Source organism: Salvelinus fontinalis, chromosome 34, assembly GCF_029448725.1.
Source record: "Salvelinus fontinalis isolate EN_2023a chromosome 34, ASM2944872v1, whole genome shotgun sequence".
Taxonomy (NCBI): Eukaryota; Metazoa; Chordata; class Actinopteri; order Salmoniformes; family Salmonidae; genus Salvelinus; species Salvelinus fontinalis.
Window position 1 is genome coordinate 7682436 of NC_074698.1, and position 19647 is coordinate 7702082.

Here is a 19647-nt window from a genome sequence, read left to right on the forward strand (position 1 = left end):
CAATAGATCCTCATCAGTCTAAGAAGCCAGCTGAGCTGAGCTCACTGAGTCTCTCTGAAAATCTAACACTGGTCTGACTGAATTCCTCACATTCCTGCTTCCCCCCGCCCCATCCCATCCCAGTGGATTTAGTTGGCCAAAACCCCTTTGCTCTCTCTGACGTAACAGTAATAGCTGGGGCAGATTCTATTTTCCCATACTAATTGTAAACAGCTGTTGCCCCAAAGCTGAAACCTTTCATTTCAAAAGCAAAGGCATAAGTACACATTAAGTTATTTCGATTATTTATCGTCCATGTTACACAAGAACCTCTCACAAGTCCTCATTGAAGTTAGTGTGCTCTACTGACCTCTACTGGATCGTTCAAATTGGATTTATACTCAATGTTGGTCAATAAATAGTGTACCTACCTAATTCAACAGTGTAACAACGTATTTTTCTATATAAATGCATTTGTATGTTTTACTGCAAACTTTGGCTACTCCGGCTACTTTCAATATTTTAGGCAAACTGCAGGGGCCACAGACTACAGTACCCATACTGCCTTTCTTCATATCAGGGCGAGGGGAGAGGTGAGCGACCCAAGCAGGGGTGGAGTGGAACCAATGATGTGCAAACGCACCATTGAGTGGAACAAGCAGCAGCGAAGCGTGCGTTTTGATATGTCGGACCCTGCGGCACAGGCCTTGCAACCCCGGCTACATCAAGCTCAGTCTGGTGGGACTGCTGGGTCTAACGCTGCTGCGGTGGGATCTGGATCGGGGAACAGTGACCCAGTCAGACCAGGTCTTAGCCAACAACAGCGGGCGAGTCAGAAAAAAGCCCAAGTCAGAGCTTTTCCACGGGCGAAAAAGCTCGAGAAACTCGGCGTCTTCTCCGCTTGCAAGGTAGCTAGCTAGCTAACGTTAGCCAAATGGCTAGGCTAGCTAGCATAGCCAACTTAATCAAAACAATGACTAGCTAACTAGCCATTTCCCCTACTTGTATAGCAGTTTCAACAAACCGAAACAAAACACCATTTGGTTTCTAACATGCAATAATATCCTTCAAAAATGTATATGGCGTAGCTAACGTTACTGTCAAGAATATAGTTAGCAACAGCAAGGTTAACCAACTTTGCTAGCTAGACAGCCAACTAGCATGAATCTGCTTTATGATGCTAGTGTGGGGCTTCTGATTTACTTATCTCTTTTCTTTAGGCTAGTGACACGTGCAAGTGCAATGGCTGGAAGAACCCACAACCGCCGACTGCCACCCGAAGTATGGATTTACAGCAACAAGCGGCCAGCCTTAGCGAGTCCTGTCGCAGCTGTGGGCATGCCCTGGGTAGGCTGCCTTATGACTCAACACTAGTTTGAAGATAGATACGCTTCATGATCACACTGAACCTAATGTCATCAATGCACATCATAGATATAGAATCTGTATGCCTTTCCATAATAGCAATAATTATAATATGAATTGCACAATGTAGGTTTCAGTCTCATCTCTTGATTGAGTGAGTAAGGTAAAAATACTTAGCTATCCCCCTTTATAGGGGCAATCGGCAGTTGCTACATCCATTTGTGTAGTTATAAATTTAATTTAAAAAAATGATTTAATCTTTATTTAACCAGGTAGGTTAGTTGAGAACAAGTTCTCATTTACAACTGAGACCTGGCCAAGATAAAGCAAAGCAGTGTGACACAAACAACAGAGTTACACTTGGAATAAACAAACATACAGTCAATAATACAATAGAAAAGGTCTATGTACAGCGTGTGCAAATGAGGTAAGATCAGGGAGGTAAGGCGATAAATAGGACACAGTGGTGAAATAATTACAATTTCGCAATTAAACACTGGAGTGATAGATGTGCAGAAGATGAATGTGCAAGTGGAGATACTGGGGTGCAAAGGAGCAAAAAATATTTTATAAAAAAACAAAAACAGTATGGGGATGAGGTTGGTGGATGGGCTATTTACAGATGGGCTATGTACAGGTGCAGTGATCTGTGAGCTGCTCTGACAGCTGGTGCTTAAAGTTAGTGAGGGAGATATGAGTCTCCAGCTTCAGTGAATTTTGCAGTTCGTTCCAGTCATTGGCAGCAGAGAACTGGAAGGAAAGGCAGCCAAATGGGGAATTGGCTTTGGGGGTGACCAGTGAAATATACCTGCTGGAGTGCGTGCTACGGGTGGGTGCTGTTATGGTGACCAGTGAGCTGAGATAAGGCGGGGCTTTACCTAGCAAAGACTTCTAGGTGACCTGGAGCCAGTGGGTTTGGCGACGAATATGAAGCGAGGGCCAGCCAACGAGAGCATACATGTCGCAGTGGTGGGTAGTATATGGGGCTTTGGTGACAAAACGGATGGCACTGTGATAGACTGCATCCAATTTGTTGAGTAGAGTGTTGGAGGCTATTTTGTAAATGACATGGCTGAAGTCAAGGATCGGCAGGATAGTCAGTTTTACGAGGGTATGTTTGGCAGCATGAGTGAAGGATGCTTTGTTGCGAAATTGGAAGCCGATTCTAGATTTAAGTTTGGATTGGAGATGCTTAATGTGAGTCTGGAAGGAGAGTTTACGGTCTAACCAGACACCTAGGTATTTGTAGTTGGCCACATATTCTAAGTCGGAATATAGGGCGGGCAGGTGCGGGCAGCGATCGGTTGAAGAGCATGCATTTAGTTTTACTTACATTTAAGAGCAATTGGAGTCCACGGAAGGAGAGTTGTATGGCATTGAAGCTCGTCTGGAGGTTAGTTAACACAGTGTCCAAAGAAGGGCCAGAAGTATACAGATTGGTGTTGTCTGCGTAGAGGTGGATCAGAGAATCACCAGCAGCAAGAGCGACATCATTGATGTATACAGAGAAAAGAGTCGGCCTAAGAATTGAACCCTGTGGCACCCCCATAGACTGCCAGAGGTCCGGACAACAGGCCCTCCGATTTGACACACTGAACTCTATCAGAGAAGTAGTTGGTGAACCAGGCGAGGCAGTCATTTGAGAAACCAAGGCTGTTGAGTCTGCCGATAAAAATGATTGACAGAGTCGAAAGCCTTGGCCAGGTCGATGAATACAGCTGCACAGTATTGTCTCATATCGATGGTAGTTATGATATCGTTTAGGACCTTGAGCGTGGCTGAGGTGCACCCATGACCAGCTCAGAAACCAGATTGCATAGTGGAGTAGGTACGGTGGGATTCGAAATGGTCGGTGATCTGTTTGTTAACTTGGCTTTCGAAGATCTTAAATCAATGATATGTACCTATTGATTCTTGATGAATATAACTTATAAATGCTTAATGAGCTTAGTTCAACTGTCGTACCCCATCAGAACCCAACATATAAGCTTGTTTGTATTTTATGTTTATTTATTTAACCTTTATTTAGCTAGGCAAGTCAGTTAAGAACAAATTCTTATTCACGGTGATGGCCTACCAAAAGGCCTGCTGGGATGGGGATTAAAAATAAATCAAATTAAAATAAAGGACAAAACACACATTACAAATAGAGAGACAACACAACACTACGTAAAGAGAGACCTAAGACCATAGCATGGCAGCAACACAACATGGCAGCAGCACAAAACAGGGTACAAACATTATTGGGCAAAGACAACAGCACAAAGGGCAAGAAGGTAGAGACAACAATACATCACGCAAAGCAGTCACAACTGTCAGGAAGAGTGTCCATGATTGAGTCTTTGAATGAAGAGATAAAACTGTCTAGTCTGAGTGTTTGTTGCAGCTCGTTCCAGTCACTTGCTGCAGCGAACTGAAAAGAGGAGCAACCCAGGGATGTGTGTGCTTTGGGGACCTTTAACAGAATGTGACTAGCAGAACGGTGTTGTATGTGGAGGATGAGGGCTGCAGTAGATATCTCAGATAGGGGCGAGTGAGGCCTAAGAGGGTTTTATAAATAAGCATCAACCAATGGGTCTTGCGACGGGTATACAGAGATGACTAGTTTACAGAGGAGTATAGAGTGCAGTGATGTGTCCTATAAAGAGTATTGGTGGCAAATCTGATGGCCGAATGGTAAAGAACATTTAGCCGCTCGAGAGCACCCTTACCAGCCGATCTATAAATTACATCTTGCTTGGTTAGGATGGTACACCGAATCAGGGTTAGTTTAGCAGTTGGGGTGAAAGAGGAGCGATTACGATAGAGGACTTCTAGAACTTCAGCCTGCAGCTCTGAGAGAAGGACAGTGTACCGTCTAGCCTTACTCCCAAGTACTTGTATGAGGTGAAACAATGTAAAGAAACACGGTAGAGCCTAAAAACATGGGTAAAACTATCATTTTAATACCACGGATGGTCAGTCCTTGCATCCGTAGCTCTGGCTATGAATTTGAGAGAAGTTACCTTTGTCATTGTTTCAGCTGCTGATTGACGCTTTAAGATGCTGATCTGTTGTTGAACCCGTCCTGTGCAGCGGCCCATGTGTCCCACCTGGAGAACGTGTCCGAGGAGGAGATCAACAGGTTGCTGGGCATGGTGGTGGATGTGGAGAACCTCTTTATGTCTGTGCACAAGGAGGAGGACACGGACACCAAGCAGGTCTACTTCTACCTCTTCAAGGTATGACATCACTTCCCCCTCTATTCCAACCAGACAGACAAGTGTAGATGGCCATAACCTCTTTTCTGGCTTAGCATCCTCTCTCTCTGTTCGTCTCTATCCCCCCCCAGCTGCTGAGAAAATGCATCTTGCAGATGAGCCAGCCAATAGTGGAGGGATCATTGGGGAGTCCCCCCTTTCAGAAGCCCAACATTGAGCAGGTAGTAACGGTCTCCTTTCCCTACCTGTTTCTCAAGCTGTTCTTTCCTTCTTCCCCAACAGTAAAGTACTTTTTGTACACGTTTATGTTGCTCCTCAGGGAGTGTTGAACTTCGTTCAGTACAAATTCAGCCACCTGGCGCCCAGAGAGAGGCAGACGATGTTTGAGCTCTCCAAGATGTTCCTCCTGTGTCTCAACTACTGGAAGCTGGAGACTCCCACGCAGTTCCGCCAGCGGTCCCAGAAGGATGATGGCACAGCCTACAAAGTGGACTACACCAGGTGTGTGTGTGTGTGTGTGTGTGTGTGTGTGTGTGTGTGTGTGTGTGTGTGTGTGTGTGTGTGTGTGTGTGTGTGAGCCATGTGTTGTGGAAAATACATTTACATTACATTTAAGTCATTTAGCAGACGCTCTTATCCAGAGCGACTTACAAATTGGTGCATTCACCTTATGATATCCAGTGGAACAACCACTTTACAATAGTGCATCTAAATCTTTTAGGGGGGGGGGGGGTTAGAAGGATTACTTTATCCTATCCTAGGTATTCCTTAAAGAGGTGGGGTTTCAGGTGTCTCCGGAGGGTGGTGATTGACTCCGCTGACCTGGCGTCGTGAGGGAGTTTGTTCCACCATTGGGGTGCCAGAGCAGCGAACAGTTTTGACTGGGCTGAGCGGGAACTGTACTTCCTCAGAGGTAGGGAGGCGAGCAGGCCAGAGGTGGATGAACGCAGTGCCCTTGTTTGGGTGTAGGGCCTGATCAGAGCCTGAAGGTACGGAGGTGCCGTTCCCCTCACAGCTCCGTAGGCAAGCACCATGGTCTTGTAGCGGATGCGAGCTTCAACTGGAAGCCAGTGGAGAGAGCGGAGGAGCGGGGTGACGTGAGAGAACTTGGGAAAGTTGAACACCAAAATGTTATATATATTTTTTTGCAGCGTATTGCATCTTGATTTTTTGATATTGTTGTATTGCGTCTTGTTTATTTTCTGTTAATGTAAAGGTCTCACTGCATTCTGCACTTTGTGCCCATCAATAGTGACTCATAACTACTGTAATCTGTGTCTTGTTTCCCAGATGGCTATGCTACTGCCATGTCCCCCAGAGTAACGACAGCCTGCCGCGCTATGAGACCACCCAGGTGTTTGGCCGCAGTCTGCTCAAGTCAATCTTCACCGTGACGCGCCGCCAGCTCCTGGAGAAGTTCCGAGTGGAGAAGGACAAGCTCCTACCAGAGAAACGCACACTCATCCTCACACACTTTCCCAAGTACGTGGTGTGCAACCAATCCGTAGTAATCCGCTCGGAATCAAAGTTGATACGTCTTGTGGTTTCTCCCTCGAGTTGCAATCGAACCAAGATTCTGGAGTGAGTGAGATGGACGCTGTGTATCTGTGGCTTGTAACAAAGGGTTTGTGTCCCAGGTTTTTGTCTATGCTAGAGGAGGAGATCTATGGGGAAAACTCTCCCATCTGGGAGGCTGACTTCACCATGCCTGCCTCCGAGGGGGGCCAGCTGGGTCACCAGTTAGGTGAGGGACACCTAAGTTCCAACTGAATAAGTGGATCCATAAAGGCACTTATAGGTTGTACAACATGTAATGTATGATTTCCCGCTCTCCATTTTCAATAATTCTGTCTGGTTTCGGTCATTGTCCTGTGTTTCTGATCCTGGCAGTGATCAGCCCTGCTGCAGTGTCGGGCTCGCCCTCCTTCTCGAAGGGCCTGAACAGTGGCTCTTCGCTAGGCAGCCTGGGCCTGGACTCTGGCGTGGCCGAGCCCATAACAGGTCAGTAACTCTGGCAACCCCGCCAAGCTAACGCTTGCTTTGTACTGGGTGTGAAGTAATAGCTGACGTTTAGTTTTTATGTCTTATCTGTCTACGTGGGAGCTTTTATTTCCCATGCCTCTGTGGGATAGCCTCACACATAAACAGCATCTAAATGAATGGTGGTTATAAGTCATGTTTTGTGCTGTTTCTCCTCAGGAGAGAAGAGGAAGCTTCCAGAAGTTCTGACCCTGGAGGACGCTAAGAGGATCAGAGTGATGGGAGACATCCCGATGGAGTTGGTCAACGAGGTGATGATGACCATCACTGACCCGGCTGCCATGTTGGGCCCAGAGGTGAGCGCTTCCCAAGACTGAGACGCATCATTTGATGTCCATTCGCCGGTGCAACATGGATATTTATGTTGACTGTGGATATGTTTTATCTAGTCTAACATCTAAGTATGGAAACTGGATGTTTGTTTGAATGAATATAATAATTGACTGTTGATCATCACTGTCACTCTCTGCTAGACGAGTCTGCTGTCTGCCAATGCTGCTCGTGATGAGACAGCCAGGTTAGAGGAGAGGCGGGGCATCATAGAGTTCCATGTCATAGGGAACTCTCTTTCCCAGAAGTCTAACAAGAAGATTCTGATGTGGCTGGTGGGCTTGCAGAACGTCTTCTCCCACCAGCTGCCTCGCATGCCCAAAGAGTACATCACACGCCTAGTGTTTGACCCGTACGTAGACATTTGAACGGTTTCTCTCACCTGTACCCCGTCTTCAGTGAAGCCTCTTGAAATAAACGTTTTGTGACCCTTTCTCCCCACTCTCTTGGCCCGTTCTCTGTCCAGGAAGCACAAGACGCTGGCCCTAATCAAAGATGGCCGTGTCATCGGGGGGATCTGTTTCAGGATGTTCCCCACCCAGGGCTTCACTGAGATCGTCTTCTGTGCTGTCACATCCAACGAGCAAGTCAAGGTATGGACGCACCTCTCCTTTACATACAACAGCAAAAATACTGAACTCAATTATCTGGGTAAGTTGGACTTAATGGCTTGTTATTGTACTTACGGTATCTGTCAGAGTTTGAATGCATGTTGGACTAATAGCCCAACATTTTTCCCTGATTGTTTGCCATTGTGGTTTCAGGGCTACGGTACTCACCTGATGAACCACCTAAAGGAGTACCACATCAAGCACAGCATCCTGTACTTCCTCACCTACGCTGATGAGTACGCCATTGGCTACTTCAAGAAGCAGGTATGGTATAGGATGGTAACATGTACCTCCCTCTCTTCCTCACCTCTCCTTTGACCTCTCTCCTCTGGCTCTTTTTGCCATTGCAGGGTTTTTCCAAAGACATCAAAGTGACTAAGAGTCGTTACCTTGGTTACATCAAGGACTACGAGGGGGCTACCCTCATGGAGTGTGAGCTAAATCCCAGAATCCCCTACACAGAGCTCTCTCATATCATCAAGAGGCAGAAAGAGGTGAGAGGGCTGTCTGTAGGAAGTCCTCACATTGTGAGGCACACAGGTTGAGGTGAATGTCAGTGGACGGTTATGCATCTCTGTACCTTTCTCCATCTGTTGATGAAACGACAGTGTTAATGTCCATGTCCCTGTGTTTCCATGACTGGCCAGATCATTAAGAAGCTGATTGAGAGGAAGCAGAGCCAGATCAGGAAGGTATACCCAGGACTCACCTGCTTCAAAGAGGGGGTACGGCAGATCCCTGTGGAGAGCATCCCTGGCATCAGTAAGTGGGTGTGGGTCTTTTTAATACCTTGTTCAGGGTATAGACTATTAATGTCTTGTCTGATGTCATGTTTTAATTATTTTTTCTCCCTAGGGGAGACAGGCTGGAAGCCCAGTGCAAAGGAGAAAGTGTAAGCTGAATCTTTAGTCTATCAGGAAATGTAAAAAATTATGTGCAGTATTGTCATAAAACAACTGGCAGCCTTTACAATCACACTCACCTGTCATTGAATTGATATATTATTACCTATCCTGTCTTGTAGGAAAGAGTTGAAAGACCCTGACGTGTTGTACAACATGCTGAAGAATCTCCTGGCCCAGGTCAAGGTAAAACACTGACACGCACCGATACAACCCAGTGTTCAACCTTAGGAGTGATCAGACAGAGTCTGTCTTAAATGGCAACCTATTCCCTATATAATCCCTGATCAAAGGCCTCCCGAGTGGCGCAGCGGTCTAAGGCACTGCATCGCAGTGCTAGCTATGTCACTACAGATCCTGGTTCGATTCCAAGCTGTGTCGCAGCCGGCCGCGAACCGGGAGACCCATGAGGCGGCACACAATTGGCCCACCGTCGTCCGGGTTAGGGGAGGGTTTGGCCGGCCCGGGATGTCCTTGTCCCATCGCGCTCTAGCAAGTCGTGTGGCGGGCCGGGCGCAGTGCACGCTGACACGGTCGCCAGGTGTACGGTGTTTCCTCCGACACATTGGTGCGGCTGGCTTCCGGGTTAAGTGGGCAGTGTGTCAAAAAGCAATGCAGCTCGACTGGGTCGTGTTTCGGAGGACGCACGTCTCTCGACCTTCGCCTCTCCCGAGTCCGTACGGGAGTTGTAGCGATGGGACAAGACTGTAACTACCAATTGGATACCACAAAATTTGATCGTAAAATGGGGTAAAAAAAAATAGCATCCCTGATCGAAAGTAGTACACTCAGTAGGGAATAGGGGACCATTTGGGATTCAGACTGAAAGTCATAACAACTGTGTGGTTGTGTTCCTCTCCCAGACTCACCCTGATGCCTGGCCCTTCATGGAGCCTGTGAAAAAGACTGAGGCTCCAGACTACTACGAGATCATACGCTTCCCCATTGGTGAGTATATCATCTGCTCATTATTCCCTGGCTTGTTCATATGTCCCAGCCATGACAATTATCTACCTCTTTGAACTGATTTTGATATTAAAATAGAAAAAAGCATTCCATGTTTCACCAACTGGATGCGCTTTTAATTGTAAGTCCGTCTGGATATGTCGGTAAACCGAAACACGAATATTTCAAATATAACCTACGTGTCCCCCTCTCCTCTCTCCCTCCTTCCTGTAGATCTGAAGACCATGACGGAGAGGCTGAAGAACAGATACTATGTGACCAAGAAGCTGTTCATAGCAGACCTGCAGCGCGTCATTACCAACTGCCGTGAATACAACCCCCCGGACAGCGAGTACTGCAAGTGTGCCAACACACTGGAGAAGTTCTTCTACTTTAAGCTGAAGGAAGGGGGCTTGATCGAGAAGTGAAGCTAGGGTCACAGGTCACCATGCACAACGGCCCCACTGCGGAACAGCAGGAAGGAGCGCTCGTGGACACTCACTCACGCACACCCACACACACTGTCTTGTGATGACATAGTCAGGGGGTCATTGCTAGCCATATTCCAACCCCTTTTCCCTCGTCTTTTCTTTTAGGAAGCCTTTATTAATGGCAGTGTGTGTTTATGCATGTTTATATTACTGGTGGTTGAAGGGAACTGTGGAGTATAACAAAATTGTGGAGGTAATTGGAATGGCTCTATGGGCGAGTTAAGTTTGTTAATGTGTCGAAATGACTCTCCATCAATCTCTCACTCTGTTTGTTTGTCTCCCTCTATCCCTGTCTCACTAGTATAGAATCTCTCTGCGTGTTGGTTCTGGTTTCATTCTTTCCCCAAGTGACTCATAAAAGGAGCTGTAACGTATTCCTGTACCAAAACGATTGGTCCCACAGCCGATCATGTCAAACTTTCCACATAGGTTACGTTCAAATTATAGGATGGCATTTTCACAGAATTGTTTCTCAATCGGATAAAATAATGCCCGCTTCGACATTCACACTCACAGCTCCTCCAGATGGGAGTTGTATTTTTGGTACTGACGTGGAGACGTGAGTAGGGGTGGGACCTACGCCGTTGTTGCCTTCCTGTACTGACATACACTTGAAAAGAGGCCAGTAGACTCGGAGGGTAGAACTACAATGCGCCCCTGAGTTAGAAGACGAGACCTGTTCCGACTCGCATTGTCAAAGTCCGGTTGCAGTCACAGATAATGTCCGCGTTCCAGGCTGACTACATCGCAGACGCCTGCCACACCTCACAAGGCCCGGATAGGTATTTAACAATCATTTAACCACATCATGTAACAGGACACGCTAACCATTGGTTGATACAATGCAACAACTGAAATGTAGTCAGGCTGAAGCGTGACCATAGACATGATATCCCTGTCTGACATCGCGTTATGTTGGATTTGCCATCGTGTGATTGGTCAGTAGCAAAACGTCCAACTTTCCTATACGTTTCATCTTCATGGTTGCCCTCGAATAATTTCCCCACAACTACTGTATGTTGAACTTTTAATTTATTATTTCACCTGAACAGTATAATGAAAATCTACCGCTACATTTGAAGATACTTAGGCTTAATGTTAGTGTAGTCGTCAATACTGTTCTTGTCCCATTCTCTTCTGGGCCAGTATGGCCATGTCACTGATCTCAAACATGGTTGTTTTTCTTGGGGTAACATCAGACATGGCGTAGTAGTGTGTCATTGGTGTTTTAATGGTGTTGTCTGATCTGAGGGTATTCTCTGGAATCCCAGACCAAGGGCAACAGCAGGAGTGTTGTTAATGCGGGAGCCAACCCGTCTGCCTAGGGAGACGACTCTGAGGGTTACTGGCCACCCTTTTGTTTAGGTTTCTGTTCGTCCTAGAAATAACATGTTTCTGATGGAAGCACATGGTTCCAACCACAGTGGTAAACATGACCGTTCGGTTTGTCAGTATTTCGCTGGAAGGCCATAGAGCCCTGTCAATACAGTATGTAGGTGTTTCACAGCACTTACCCTCCCTGCTGGGTTTGTCTCTTCTATGGTGGATATGCATTGTGTTATTATGATAATGGCTGACAAACACACAAAAAACAAGTGTCCCGGTTTGGTGTTCACTCCATTCTCACAAGCAGTATCGCATGATGGAGAACTATAATCTGCATCAATTTCTGTTCTGTTTTGACTGAGATGGCCACGGCTATTCACACAAACCCACTTCTTGTTCATGGTCGGTGTCTGATTGTCTGCCTCTTGAGATGCCTTTGCTTCTCTGCTATTTTGTCAAAACGTTTTGGGGGAAATGACTGGTCTGTGCTGGGCGGTTGAGTATTCCTCTGAGCTGTTGTGTGTGTTTGTACTTGAATCATGACTAGCTTTGAGCAACTAAAGTGATGTCAATGTTTCGTTATTCAGGGTTGTCAGTTATGTATCTCTCGATCTACCTATGTATGCTGCATTAAGATTCTGAAAATACTGTGTGAGCGAAATGTTAAAATATTAAGAATGCTACAGTTTCTTTTAGTTATATGGTTTGAAGAGCTCTTTACTGTAATACCGTTCATGAAAATAAAGTTTTTATAGTAAAATATTTCTGTGCTTATTATTATCATATAAGATGGCAACTAGTTACAGTATACAGTTTTTTTATGTTCCAGTAACCATGCAGTGTTGTTTAGTAGGTGTGACCATAAGGTTTATTCAGGCTGTTTAAATGCCATTCAGACATGCTGTACTTGTGTTTCTCATGGTGTCTTGCAGTTTTGTTTTCCTGATGTCACAGCTGGTAAGAATGGGGCCCATTTAAGGGCTCTGAGTGCTTTGTCGGGCTGACAGAAATCTTCAACAGATTTCTCCTGGACTGCAGATAGTTACAGACATACCAGTCCCTCTACAATACCGCTAGATTAACGCATCTGCAGTTTGGTACATTTCGTAACTGATACGGCTCCTTACGTGTATTAATATCCCTGCAACTCTTCTAATCTTCCTATAATTCAAATCCTTGTGTCACTTCTTTTACGTAGACATACTTTGTTGGCCCTCAAGAACTCCCTTGAATGGGACCCCCTCTTCACAAGAGACGGAAGTGCTTTTGGTTTCGTTTTTCTGTTTGGGTGTCAGTGGAGTGGATTTTTATCAGTGAAAACCCCCCTGAACCTGGTCACAACGGACCATGGACATTGTCTGCTGCTGATCCAAACCATAGAGCTGCTTTGGGAACACTTGGTGAGCTGAGTTTGGAATTGGCTTGACTTCATCTATAGCTGACTGCCACAAATGGTAGTCGTTGTGGTACTGTAGGGACGTTTGCAGTGTGTATTGCATTTCAGTTTAAAAATAGCCTTGTGGTGCACTGCCTTTAGTCTGAGTCTTTTTATTTCTAAGGGCGAGGTGTGTGTGGACCAATAGACCAGCAGGATGGCAGACTTTGGGCTGTATGAGTACCAGGAGGAGGTGGTTCAGAGGGCTCTCCGGGGGGAGAACGTCATCATCTGGCTGCCCACTGGAGGAGGAAAGACACGGGCTGCTGTGTACGTGGCCAAAAAACATCTGGAGAATAACCCTGGAGCTAAGGTGGCTGTGCTGGTCAACAAGGTAGGTAGGGAGGGGTCACTAGAGCTTTGGGTCTATTTAGAAGATGTTTCAGAGTAACTGGCCCGGTAACTGACCCATCTGTGTAATTGTATCTAGGTAGTCTGACCTTTTTTAGTATAGGTGTGTTAATTCTATACAAAACCAGAAAATAAAGGTTCCACTCTTCCCGGGGAAACCATAGCTAACTGTTGTTGACGTGATGTTTTCCAGGTTCATTTGGTTGACCAACACTACAACAACGAGTTCAAGCCCTACCTGGGTCGGGACTATAGCCTGGTGTCTATCAGTGGGGACTGTGACCAGAAAGACTTCTTTGGCTGCGAGGTCCAGAACTCTGACCTGGTCATCTGTACAGCACAGATACTGGAGAATGCCCTGACCAACCAGGAGGAGGGGAAACATGTCGAGCTCTCACGTGAGTGGCTACTCTGCTGCCTTCCACATATTGAATCATGGTATTGCTGTGAGGTGTGTGTAGCACACACTACTTGTTACTGATTATTTAGAAGTGAGGTTGTTGGCTCCCATGCTTCAACTGTAGCCCTTGGTATCAATCCCAATTGACAGACACTTCATGATAAAGAGTACCCCTACCTGACAGTAAAGCCCTGGAACCTAAGCTAACACACCTTAAAGACTGGTCCATATCTTAGGTTTAAACCATATGTGGAAATATTAATATTAAATATTAAATAGTAAAACCATTGGATTCCATTGAGTTCACAATACCATTGTGTTCCTTTCTCCCAACCATAGAGTTCACTCTGCTGATCATTGATGAGTGCCACCACACTCATAAGGAGGGTGTCTACAATAAGATCATGGGGCGCTACGTGGCCCAGAAGCTGAAGGGGGAGAGGCGGCTGCCGCAGATCCTGGGCCTCACTGCCTCTCCTGGGACAGGGGGGGCCAAGAGCATCAAAGGAGCTGTGGAGCATGTGCTGCAGGTCAGTTTCTCTCTCTCCGGTGGTCTTTACATGCTATTTATTCAGCCCCAACTTTCATCCTGAGTTTTAAAAAAAAAACACTGTCCGTCATCGAACCCTTTACATTTAGCTCATTTCATTATTTATGGCCTTCAGATTTGTGCCAACCTGGACTCGGTGATTGTGTCGTCCAAAGTGTACGCCCCTGAGCTGAAGAAAAAGGTCCCCAGACCCAGGAAACGGTTTGACATCGTTGACAGAAGACCTCAGGTGAGTTCAATTCCGTTCTGTAAACATAGAGCCTTTGAACTTGAGCGCTGTGTTGGTTTGAATTCAACCAACTCCTGTTGTTTTGTCTCAGGACCCATTTGGGGATCACCTGAAGTTCATGATGCAGTTTATCCATGACTTCATGGCCTTAGGGCCTGACTTTCCTGTCAGGGAGTTTGGCTCGCAGGAGTACGAGGCAGACGTGGTGATTCTGGAGAAGAAGGGTAAATCATCCTCTTAGTATGAATTAATACCACGTTATAGAACCTAAGCATAGGAACTATTTTCATGCACCAAATCACACAAGGAACCTTCCTCAGTCAATACCAGAGTTTTGAATACCGTATTAAAACCTATTTTGGATGTGTGTTTCCTGGTGTAGGTGTGACAGACAGGAACAGACTGCTGGCCCAGTGTGCTCTCCACCTGCGTCAGTACAACGACGCCCTGCTCATCAACGACACTGTGCGCATGGTGGATGCCTTTAGGGTCCTTGAGTCCTACTATAGTACCAAGACCTCCACCGCCACGGATGGAACCGACTTCTTCCTGCTTGGACTCTACCAGGGTGAGAACCTGCGTTTCCCTTGGAACAATCTCTCTGACTTTCTCACATACTGTATGCGTGTGATTCTCTGGAATATTAAGGGTATAGGAAGTTCAACTTCTGAACGTTGATAGTCAGTGTTCTGTTCCTCAACAGAGAACGAGGTGGAGCTGAGGAAACTGGCAGGCGATGCCCAGTTTGAAAACCCTAAGATGGAGAAGCTTCAGAACACCCTGCTGGAGCAGTTTGACCAGGGTGAGCACTCCAGAGGCATCCTGTTCTCCAAGACCCGTAAAAGCACCCACTGCTTGTATGACTGGGTGTCCAACAACCCAGCACTGCAGCGCGCTGGTATCAAGGCAGCCATTCTGACTGGCGCTGGCAATGGTATCAATTACATGACCCAGGTAACTTGACATTAAACACAGTCAGAACTTTTGGAGGTATAGAAAGGTGGGTTGGAAAGTGCCAAGACCTGTGCAATACCAACAACTGACCTCTGTTTGTGTGTTTCTGTGGGTGCACTTGTAGAATGAGCAGAAGGACACAATCCGAAACTTCCGCCTGGGCTCCCTCAACCTCCTGATCTCCACCAGCGTAGCCGAGGAGGGCCTGGACATCCCAGAATGCAACCTGGTGGTGCGCTATGGGCTGCTGACCAATGAGATCGCACAACAGCAGGCCAGTGGCCGGGCTCGGGCGAGTGACAGCGTTTACTCTGTGGTGGCCCAGGCGGGGGGGCGGGAGGTGCGTAGGGAACTCCTCAATGAATGTCTGGAGGACTTGACTGGCAGGGCCATCGGCGAAGTGCAGAGGATGGAGCCCAGGGAGTTCCAAATGAAGGTAAGGCGATTCCTCATGGTGGTGAGGCTGCTATCTCTCTCTATGTTCTACCCCTGCATGTCTCTAATCACTTTGGGAAAAAGGACAGACCTATACTCACTCACTTTCCTTTTTTCCGGTATATGCCTTTTGAACTCGGCACCCAAATGATTTTTGGTACTGTAAACTTTTGAGTTGCGCACTACTATCAATTGTTTTCACTTGATTTCTTCTCTCTCTGCCTCCCCTATTAGATCACTGCTCTCCAGACAGAAGCGTTGTTGTCCAGACAGTTGGCAGAGCAGTTGAAGATCAAGAAGAGGAGTCGTTTCAGTGCTGCTACGGTTCAGCTCTCGTGTCGAGACTGTTTTGTGCTCGTGGCCTTCGGCAATGACATTAAAGTCATTGAAAACGCACACCATGTCAACATCAACCCGGACTTTGAGTAAGTTGTGTTTCTCTAATGTCTGTCCTGATACTGTCACAAGACTTATTGGTCCACATTGTAAGGCTAAAAGAGTTAACTTGTGTTTGTTTTCAGGAGGTACTATAAGACCGGTGGGCAGCCCCCACTGAAGACTTTCGAGGACTGGGAGCCTGGCCGTGTGATCAGCTGTGCTGCCTGTGGCAAGGTGAGGTTGAATTTTAATCTCTAGCTTTTTGTTTTAGGCCGAGACTGCGGATCCGTAGGCATATATTTTGCCTAGTGGCGTGCGCTGTTGAGGATGTGGCCACATAAGAGAAAAATGGAGCCATTCGCACAATCATTCTAAAACCCGAGGGGGTGTTTTTTGTCTCACAGTAACGTTATGCTATTACACTGAGTGTACAAAACATTATGAACACCTGCTCCTTCCATGACATCGACTGACCAGGTGAATTCAGGTGAAAGTTACGATCCCTTATTGATGTCACTCATTAAATCCACTTCAATCTGTGCAGATGAAAGGGAGACATGTTAAAGAAGGATTTTTAAGCCTCGAGTGTGTGCCATTCAGAGGTGAATGGGAAAAACAAAAGATTTCATTGCCTTTGAAAGGGGGTATGGTGCTAGGTGCCAGGCGCACCGGTTTGAACTGCAACGCTGCTGGGTTTTTCACACACAACAGTTTCCTGTGTGTATCAAGAATGGTCCACCACCCAAAGGACATCCAGCCAACTTCACACAACTGTGGGAAGCATTGGAGTCAACATGGGCCAGCATCCCTGTGGAACGCTTTCGACACCTTGTAGAGTCCATGCCCCGACGAATTGAGGCTGTTCAGAGGGCAAAAGGGGGTGCAACTCAATATTATGAAGGTGTTCCTAATGTTTTGTACACTGTGTATATTCAGTTGTGTTACGTACAATACTATCATAATGTGATCTTGCGGACATTGATTCAGCTTTGATTTACCTTTGTTAAACGAGCACCATTCCCCAGAGTAGCCTGTTCTATACGATTAGAACAGAGACTGTATGTAGTAAGTACAGAATCCTGCACAACCTTTAACCCCTGGGAAGAAAGGTCCAGTTAAAGTTGGATCAGCAGCCATTCCGTTTATCTTATGGTAATAGGATTATTCTATTGTCTTTTAATATGCTTATATATGGAAATCTACATCAGTATATTTGTTTATGTATTTATATCTGAACAGCAATGGGGAAGGGAAATGGTATATAAGGAGATTGCCCTGCTGCCCATTCTGGCCATCGAGAACTTTGCCATGGAGACTCCGGAGGGAAGAAAATTAGCCAACAAGTGGAAGAAGGTTGAGTTTACAGTGGAGGAGTTTAACTTCAACACGTACTGTCGTGACAAATTCCCTGACATGTTCGATTGATACGCTGTTACACTGGATGAAGGACTAGGACTGGGGTTTTCATGGTGTTTCCACCTCGTACTGTTTTCACCTTCCCACTAATCTTCTCTTCCTTTCTCTGTCTGTCAGTCTGTGTTGCTTAGTCTAGACGACCATTGTGTTACTTATGCATGATCCTGAAGTGTGTCATAGTCCTATTTTTGTGTTTTTTTCTCCTTTATTTAACCAGGTAGGCTAGTTGAGAACAATTTGTCATTTACAACTGCGACCTGGCCAAGATAAAGCAGTGCGACACAAACAACAACACAGAGTTACACATGGAATAAACAAACGGATGGCACTGTGATAGACTACATCCAATTTGCTGAGTAGAGTGTTGGAGGCTATTTTGTAAATGACATCGCCGAAGTCAAGGATCGGTAGGATGGTCAGTTTTACGAGGGTATGTTTGGCAGCATGAGTGAAGGAGGCTTTGTTGCGAAATAGGAAGCCTATTCTAGATTTAATTTAGGATTGGAGATGCTTAATGTGAGTCTGGAAGGAGAGTTTACGGTCTAACCAGACACCTAGGTATTTATAGTTGTCCACATATTCTAAGTCAGAACCGTCCAGAGTAGTGATGCTGGACGGGCGGGCAGGTGCAGGCAGCAATCGGTTGAAAAGCATGCATTTAGTTTTACAGGGGGGAGATGCAGTGCCTTGGGTATGATTGGCCCTGTTAAATCATGTCTTGCCAGGCCTCCACACTGCTATAGGCACACTGCTATTTATTTCCAGTGCATGTTACACAATGGTCAGGGTTAGAATTAGCACGTCAGCTTTGTTTATGCCCAAGGTCCTCTCTCCCCTCTTTCCCTCCCTCTCTCTCTCCCGGATTTCTTCTGCTCCATCGCAGCCAAGCACGCAAAAACATATGAACTTAGCACCCTGTTCTAACAGGAACTCAAATTATCTGTTTTTCTATTTTTAGCAAAGTAGTATCAGCATGGTCCATATTTTGTCATGAATGTTATTTACTTTGAATCTGTACTGTCTTTGTTTTGATTGAACCTGAAACGTATGCCCCTCGCCTGATACTCTTTGATACTTGGGGCTACTTGATCATGTATGAAAAATATTCAAATTGGGATTTCAATGTATTCCACAGGTATACTATTTTAATGTGTGTTCACAAGGCTGTACATTTCCTTGCCTAAAACAAATTAAATTATCTACTGTAATTATTTTTTAAATTCTTGATAAATTATTTGGCATTATTTGTCTGAACATGTCTATATTGAATGTTGTAAATTAAAAATAAAAGAATAATAGATAACTAATAGAAGTAAATAGATCTCGCCTTCATTGCTGTCTTCATACACTCTTCCACTAGATGGCGGTCTTAGCCTTCCAATGTCTACTTCCATTCCTGCAGTAGAGGGAGCTCATGGTTTTAGATTCCCTCCTTCCCTAATCCGTGCCATCATTTAGTTTAGTATGGGGAGAGATATTTAGTTTAGTATGGGGAGATATATTTAGTTTAGTATGGGGAGAGATGTTTAGTATGGGGAGAGATATTTAGTTTAGTATGGGGAGAGATATTTAGTTTAGTGTGGGGAGAGATATTTAGTTTAGTGTGGGGAGAGATATTTAGTTTAGTGTGGGGAGAGATATTTAGTTTAGTGTGGGGAGAGATATTTAGTTTAGTGTGGGGAGAGATATTTAGTTTAGTGTGGGGAGAGATATTTAGTTTAGTGTGGGGAGAGATATTTAGTTTAGTATGGGGAGAGATATTTAGTTTAGTGTGGGGAGAGATGTTTAGTATGGGGAGAGATATTTAGTTTAGTGTGGGGAGAGATATTTTGTTTAGTGTGGGGAGAGATATTTAGTTTAGTTTGGGGAGAGATATTTAGTTTAGTATGGGGAGAGATATTTAGTTTAGTGTGGGGAGAGATATTTAGTTTAGTTTGGGGAGAGATATTTAGTTTAGTATGGGGAGAGATATTTAGTTTAGTGTGGGGAGAGATATTTAGTTTAGTGTGGGGAGAGATATTTAGTTTAGTATGGGGAGAGATATTTAGTTTAGTATGGGGAGAGATATTTAGTTTAGTGTGGGGAGAGATATTTAGTATGGGGAGAGATATTTAGTTTAGTATGGGGAGAGATATTTAGTTTAGTTTGGGGAGAGATATTTAGTTTAGTGTGGGGAGAGATGTTTAGTATGGGGAGAGATATTTAGTTTAGTATGGGGAGAGATATTTAGTTTAGTTTGGGGAGAGATATTTAGTTTAGTGTGGGGAGAGATATTTAGTTTAGTGTGGGGAGAGATATTTAGTTTAGTAT

The 19647-nt window shown here is 45.4% G+C and overlaps 2 protein-coding genes across 3 annotated transcripts; both read left to right on the forward strand.

The window, feature by feature from the left end:
* The first annotated feature begins 552 nt into the window (after window positions 1-552).
* LOC129832975 (histone acetyltransferase KAT2A) lies at window positions 553-11951 on the forward strand. Of its 2 annotated transcripts, XM_055897155.1 has the most exons (18): window positions 553-887; window positions 1200-1326; window positions 4420-4565; window positions 4676-4765; window positions 4864-5045; window positions 5835-6026; window positions 6182-6288; window positions 6435-6545; window positions 6744-6880; window positions 7058-7266; window positions 7381-7507; window positions 7679-7789; window positions 7876-8019; window positions 8173-8287; window positions 8381-8417; window positions 8550-8613; window positions 9291-9375; window positions 9607-11951. In XM_055897155.1, the coding sequence occupies exons 1-18, from the start codon at window positions 606-608 to the stop codon at window positions 9798-9800; spliced, it is 2460 nt and encodes an 819-aa protein (XP_055753130.1). In that variant the 5' UTR covers window positions 553-605; the 3' UTR covers window positions 9801-11951. The 2 variants fall into 2 exon arrangements, with proteins under 2 accessions (XP_055753130.1, XP_055753131.1); XM_055897156.1 differs by lacking the exon at window positions 553-887 and having other exon boundaries at window positions 1236-1326; window positions 4367-4565.
* Window positions 11952-12420: 469 nt separating this feature from the next.
* LOC129832976 (ATP-dependent RNA helicase DHX58-like) lies at window positions 12421-18654 on the forward strand. Its single transcript, XM_055897157.1, has 12 exons — window positions 12421-12589; window positions 12749-12958; window positions 13169-13373; window positions 13715-13905; window positions 14041-14154; window positions 14246-14378; window positions 14537-14722; window positions 14858-15108; window positions 15233-15544; window positions 15778-15968; window positions 16065-16155; window positions 17161-18654. The coding sequence occupies exons 2-12, from the start codon at window positions 12782-12784 to the stop codon at window positions 17344-17346; spliced, it is 2037 nt and encodes a 678-aa protein (XP_055753132.1). The 5' UTR covers window positions 12421-12589; window positions 12749-12781; the 3' UTR covers window positions 17347-18654.
* The last annotated feature ends 993 nt before the right edge of the window (window positions 18655-19647 follow it).

Excerpts from the sequence above, each read along its gene's own strand:
- LOC129832975 (XM_055897155.1), top strand. The coding sequence starts at position 606 with ATGATGTGCAAACGCACCATTGAGTGGAACAAGCAGCAGCGAAGCGTG. Across the intron at positions 1,327-4,419 it reads CAGCTGTGGGCATGCCCTGG|CGGCCCATGTGTCCCACCTG; the intron begins GTAGGCTGCCTT and ends CGTCCTGTGCAG. Across the intron at positions 8,418-8,549 it reads CCCAGTGCAAAGGAGAAAGT|GAAAGAGTTGAAAGACCCTG; the intron begins GTAAGCTGAATC and ends CCTGTCTTGTAG.
- LOC129832976 (XM_055897157.1), top strand. The coding sequence starts at position 12,782 with ATGGCAGACTTTGGGCTGTATGAGTACCAGGAGGAGGTGGTTCAGAGG. Across the intron at positions 12,959-13,168 it reads TGGCTGTGCTGGTCAACAAG|GTTCATTTGGTTGACCAACA; the intron begins GTAGGTAGGGAG and ends GATGTTTTCCAG. Across the intron at positions 14,379-14,536 it reads GGTGATTCTGGAGAAGAAGG|GTGTGACAGACAGGAACAGA; the intron begins GTAAATCATCCT and ends TTCCTGGTGTAG.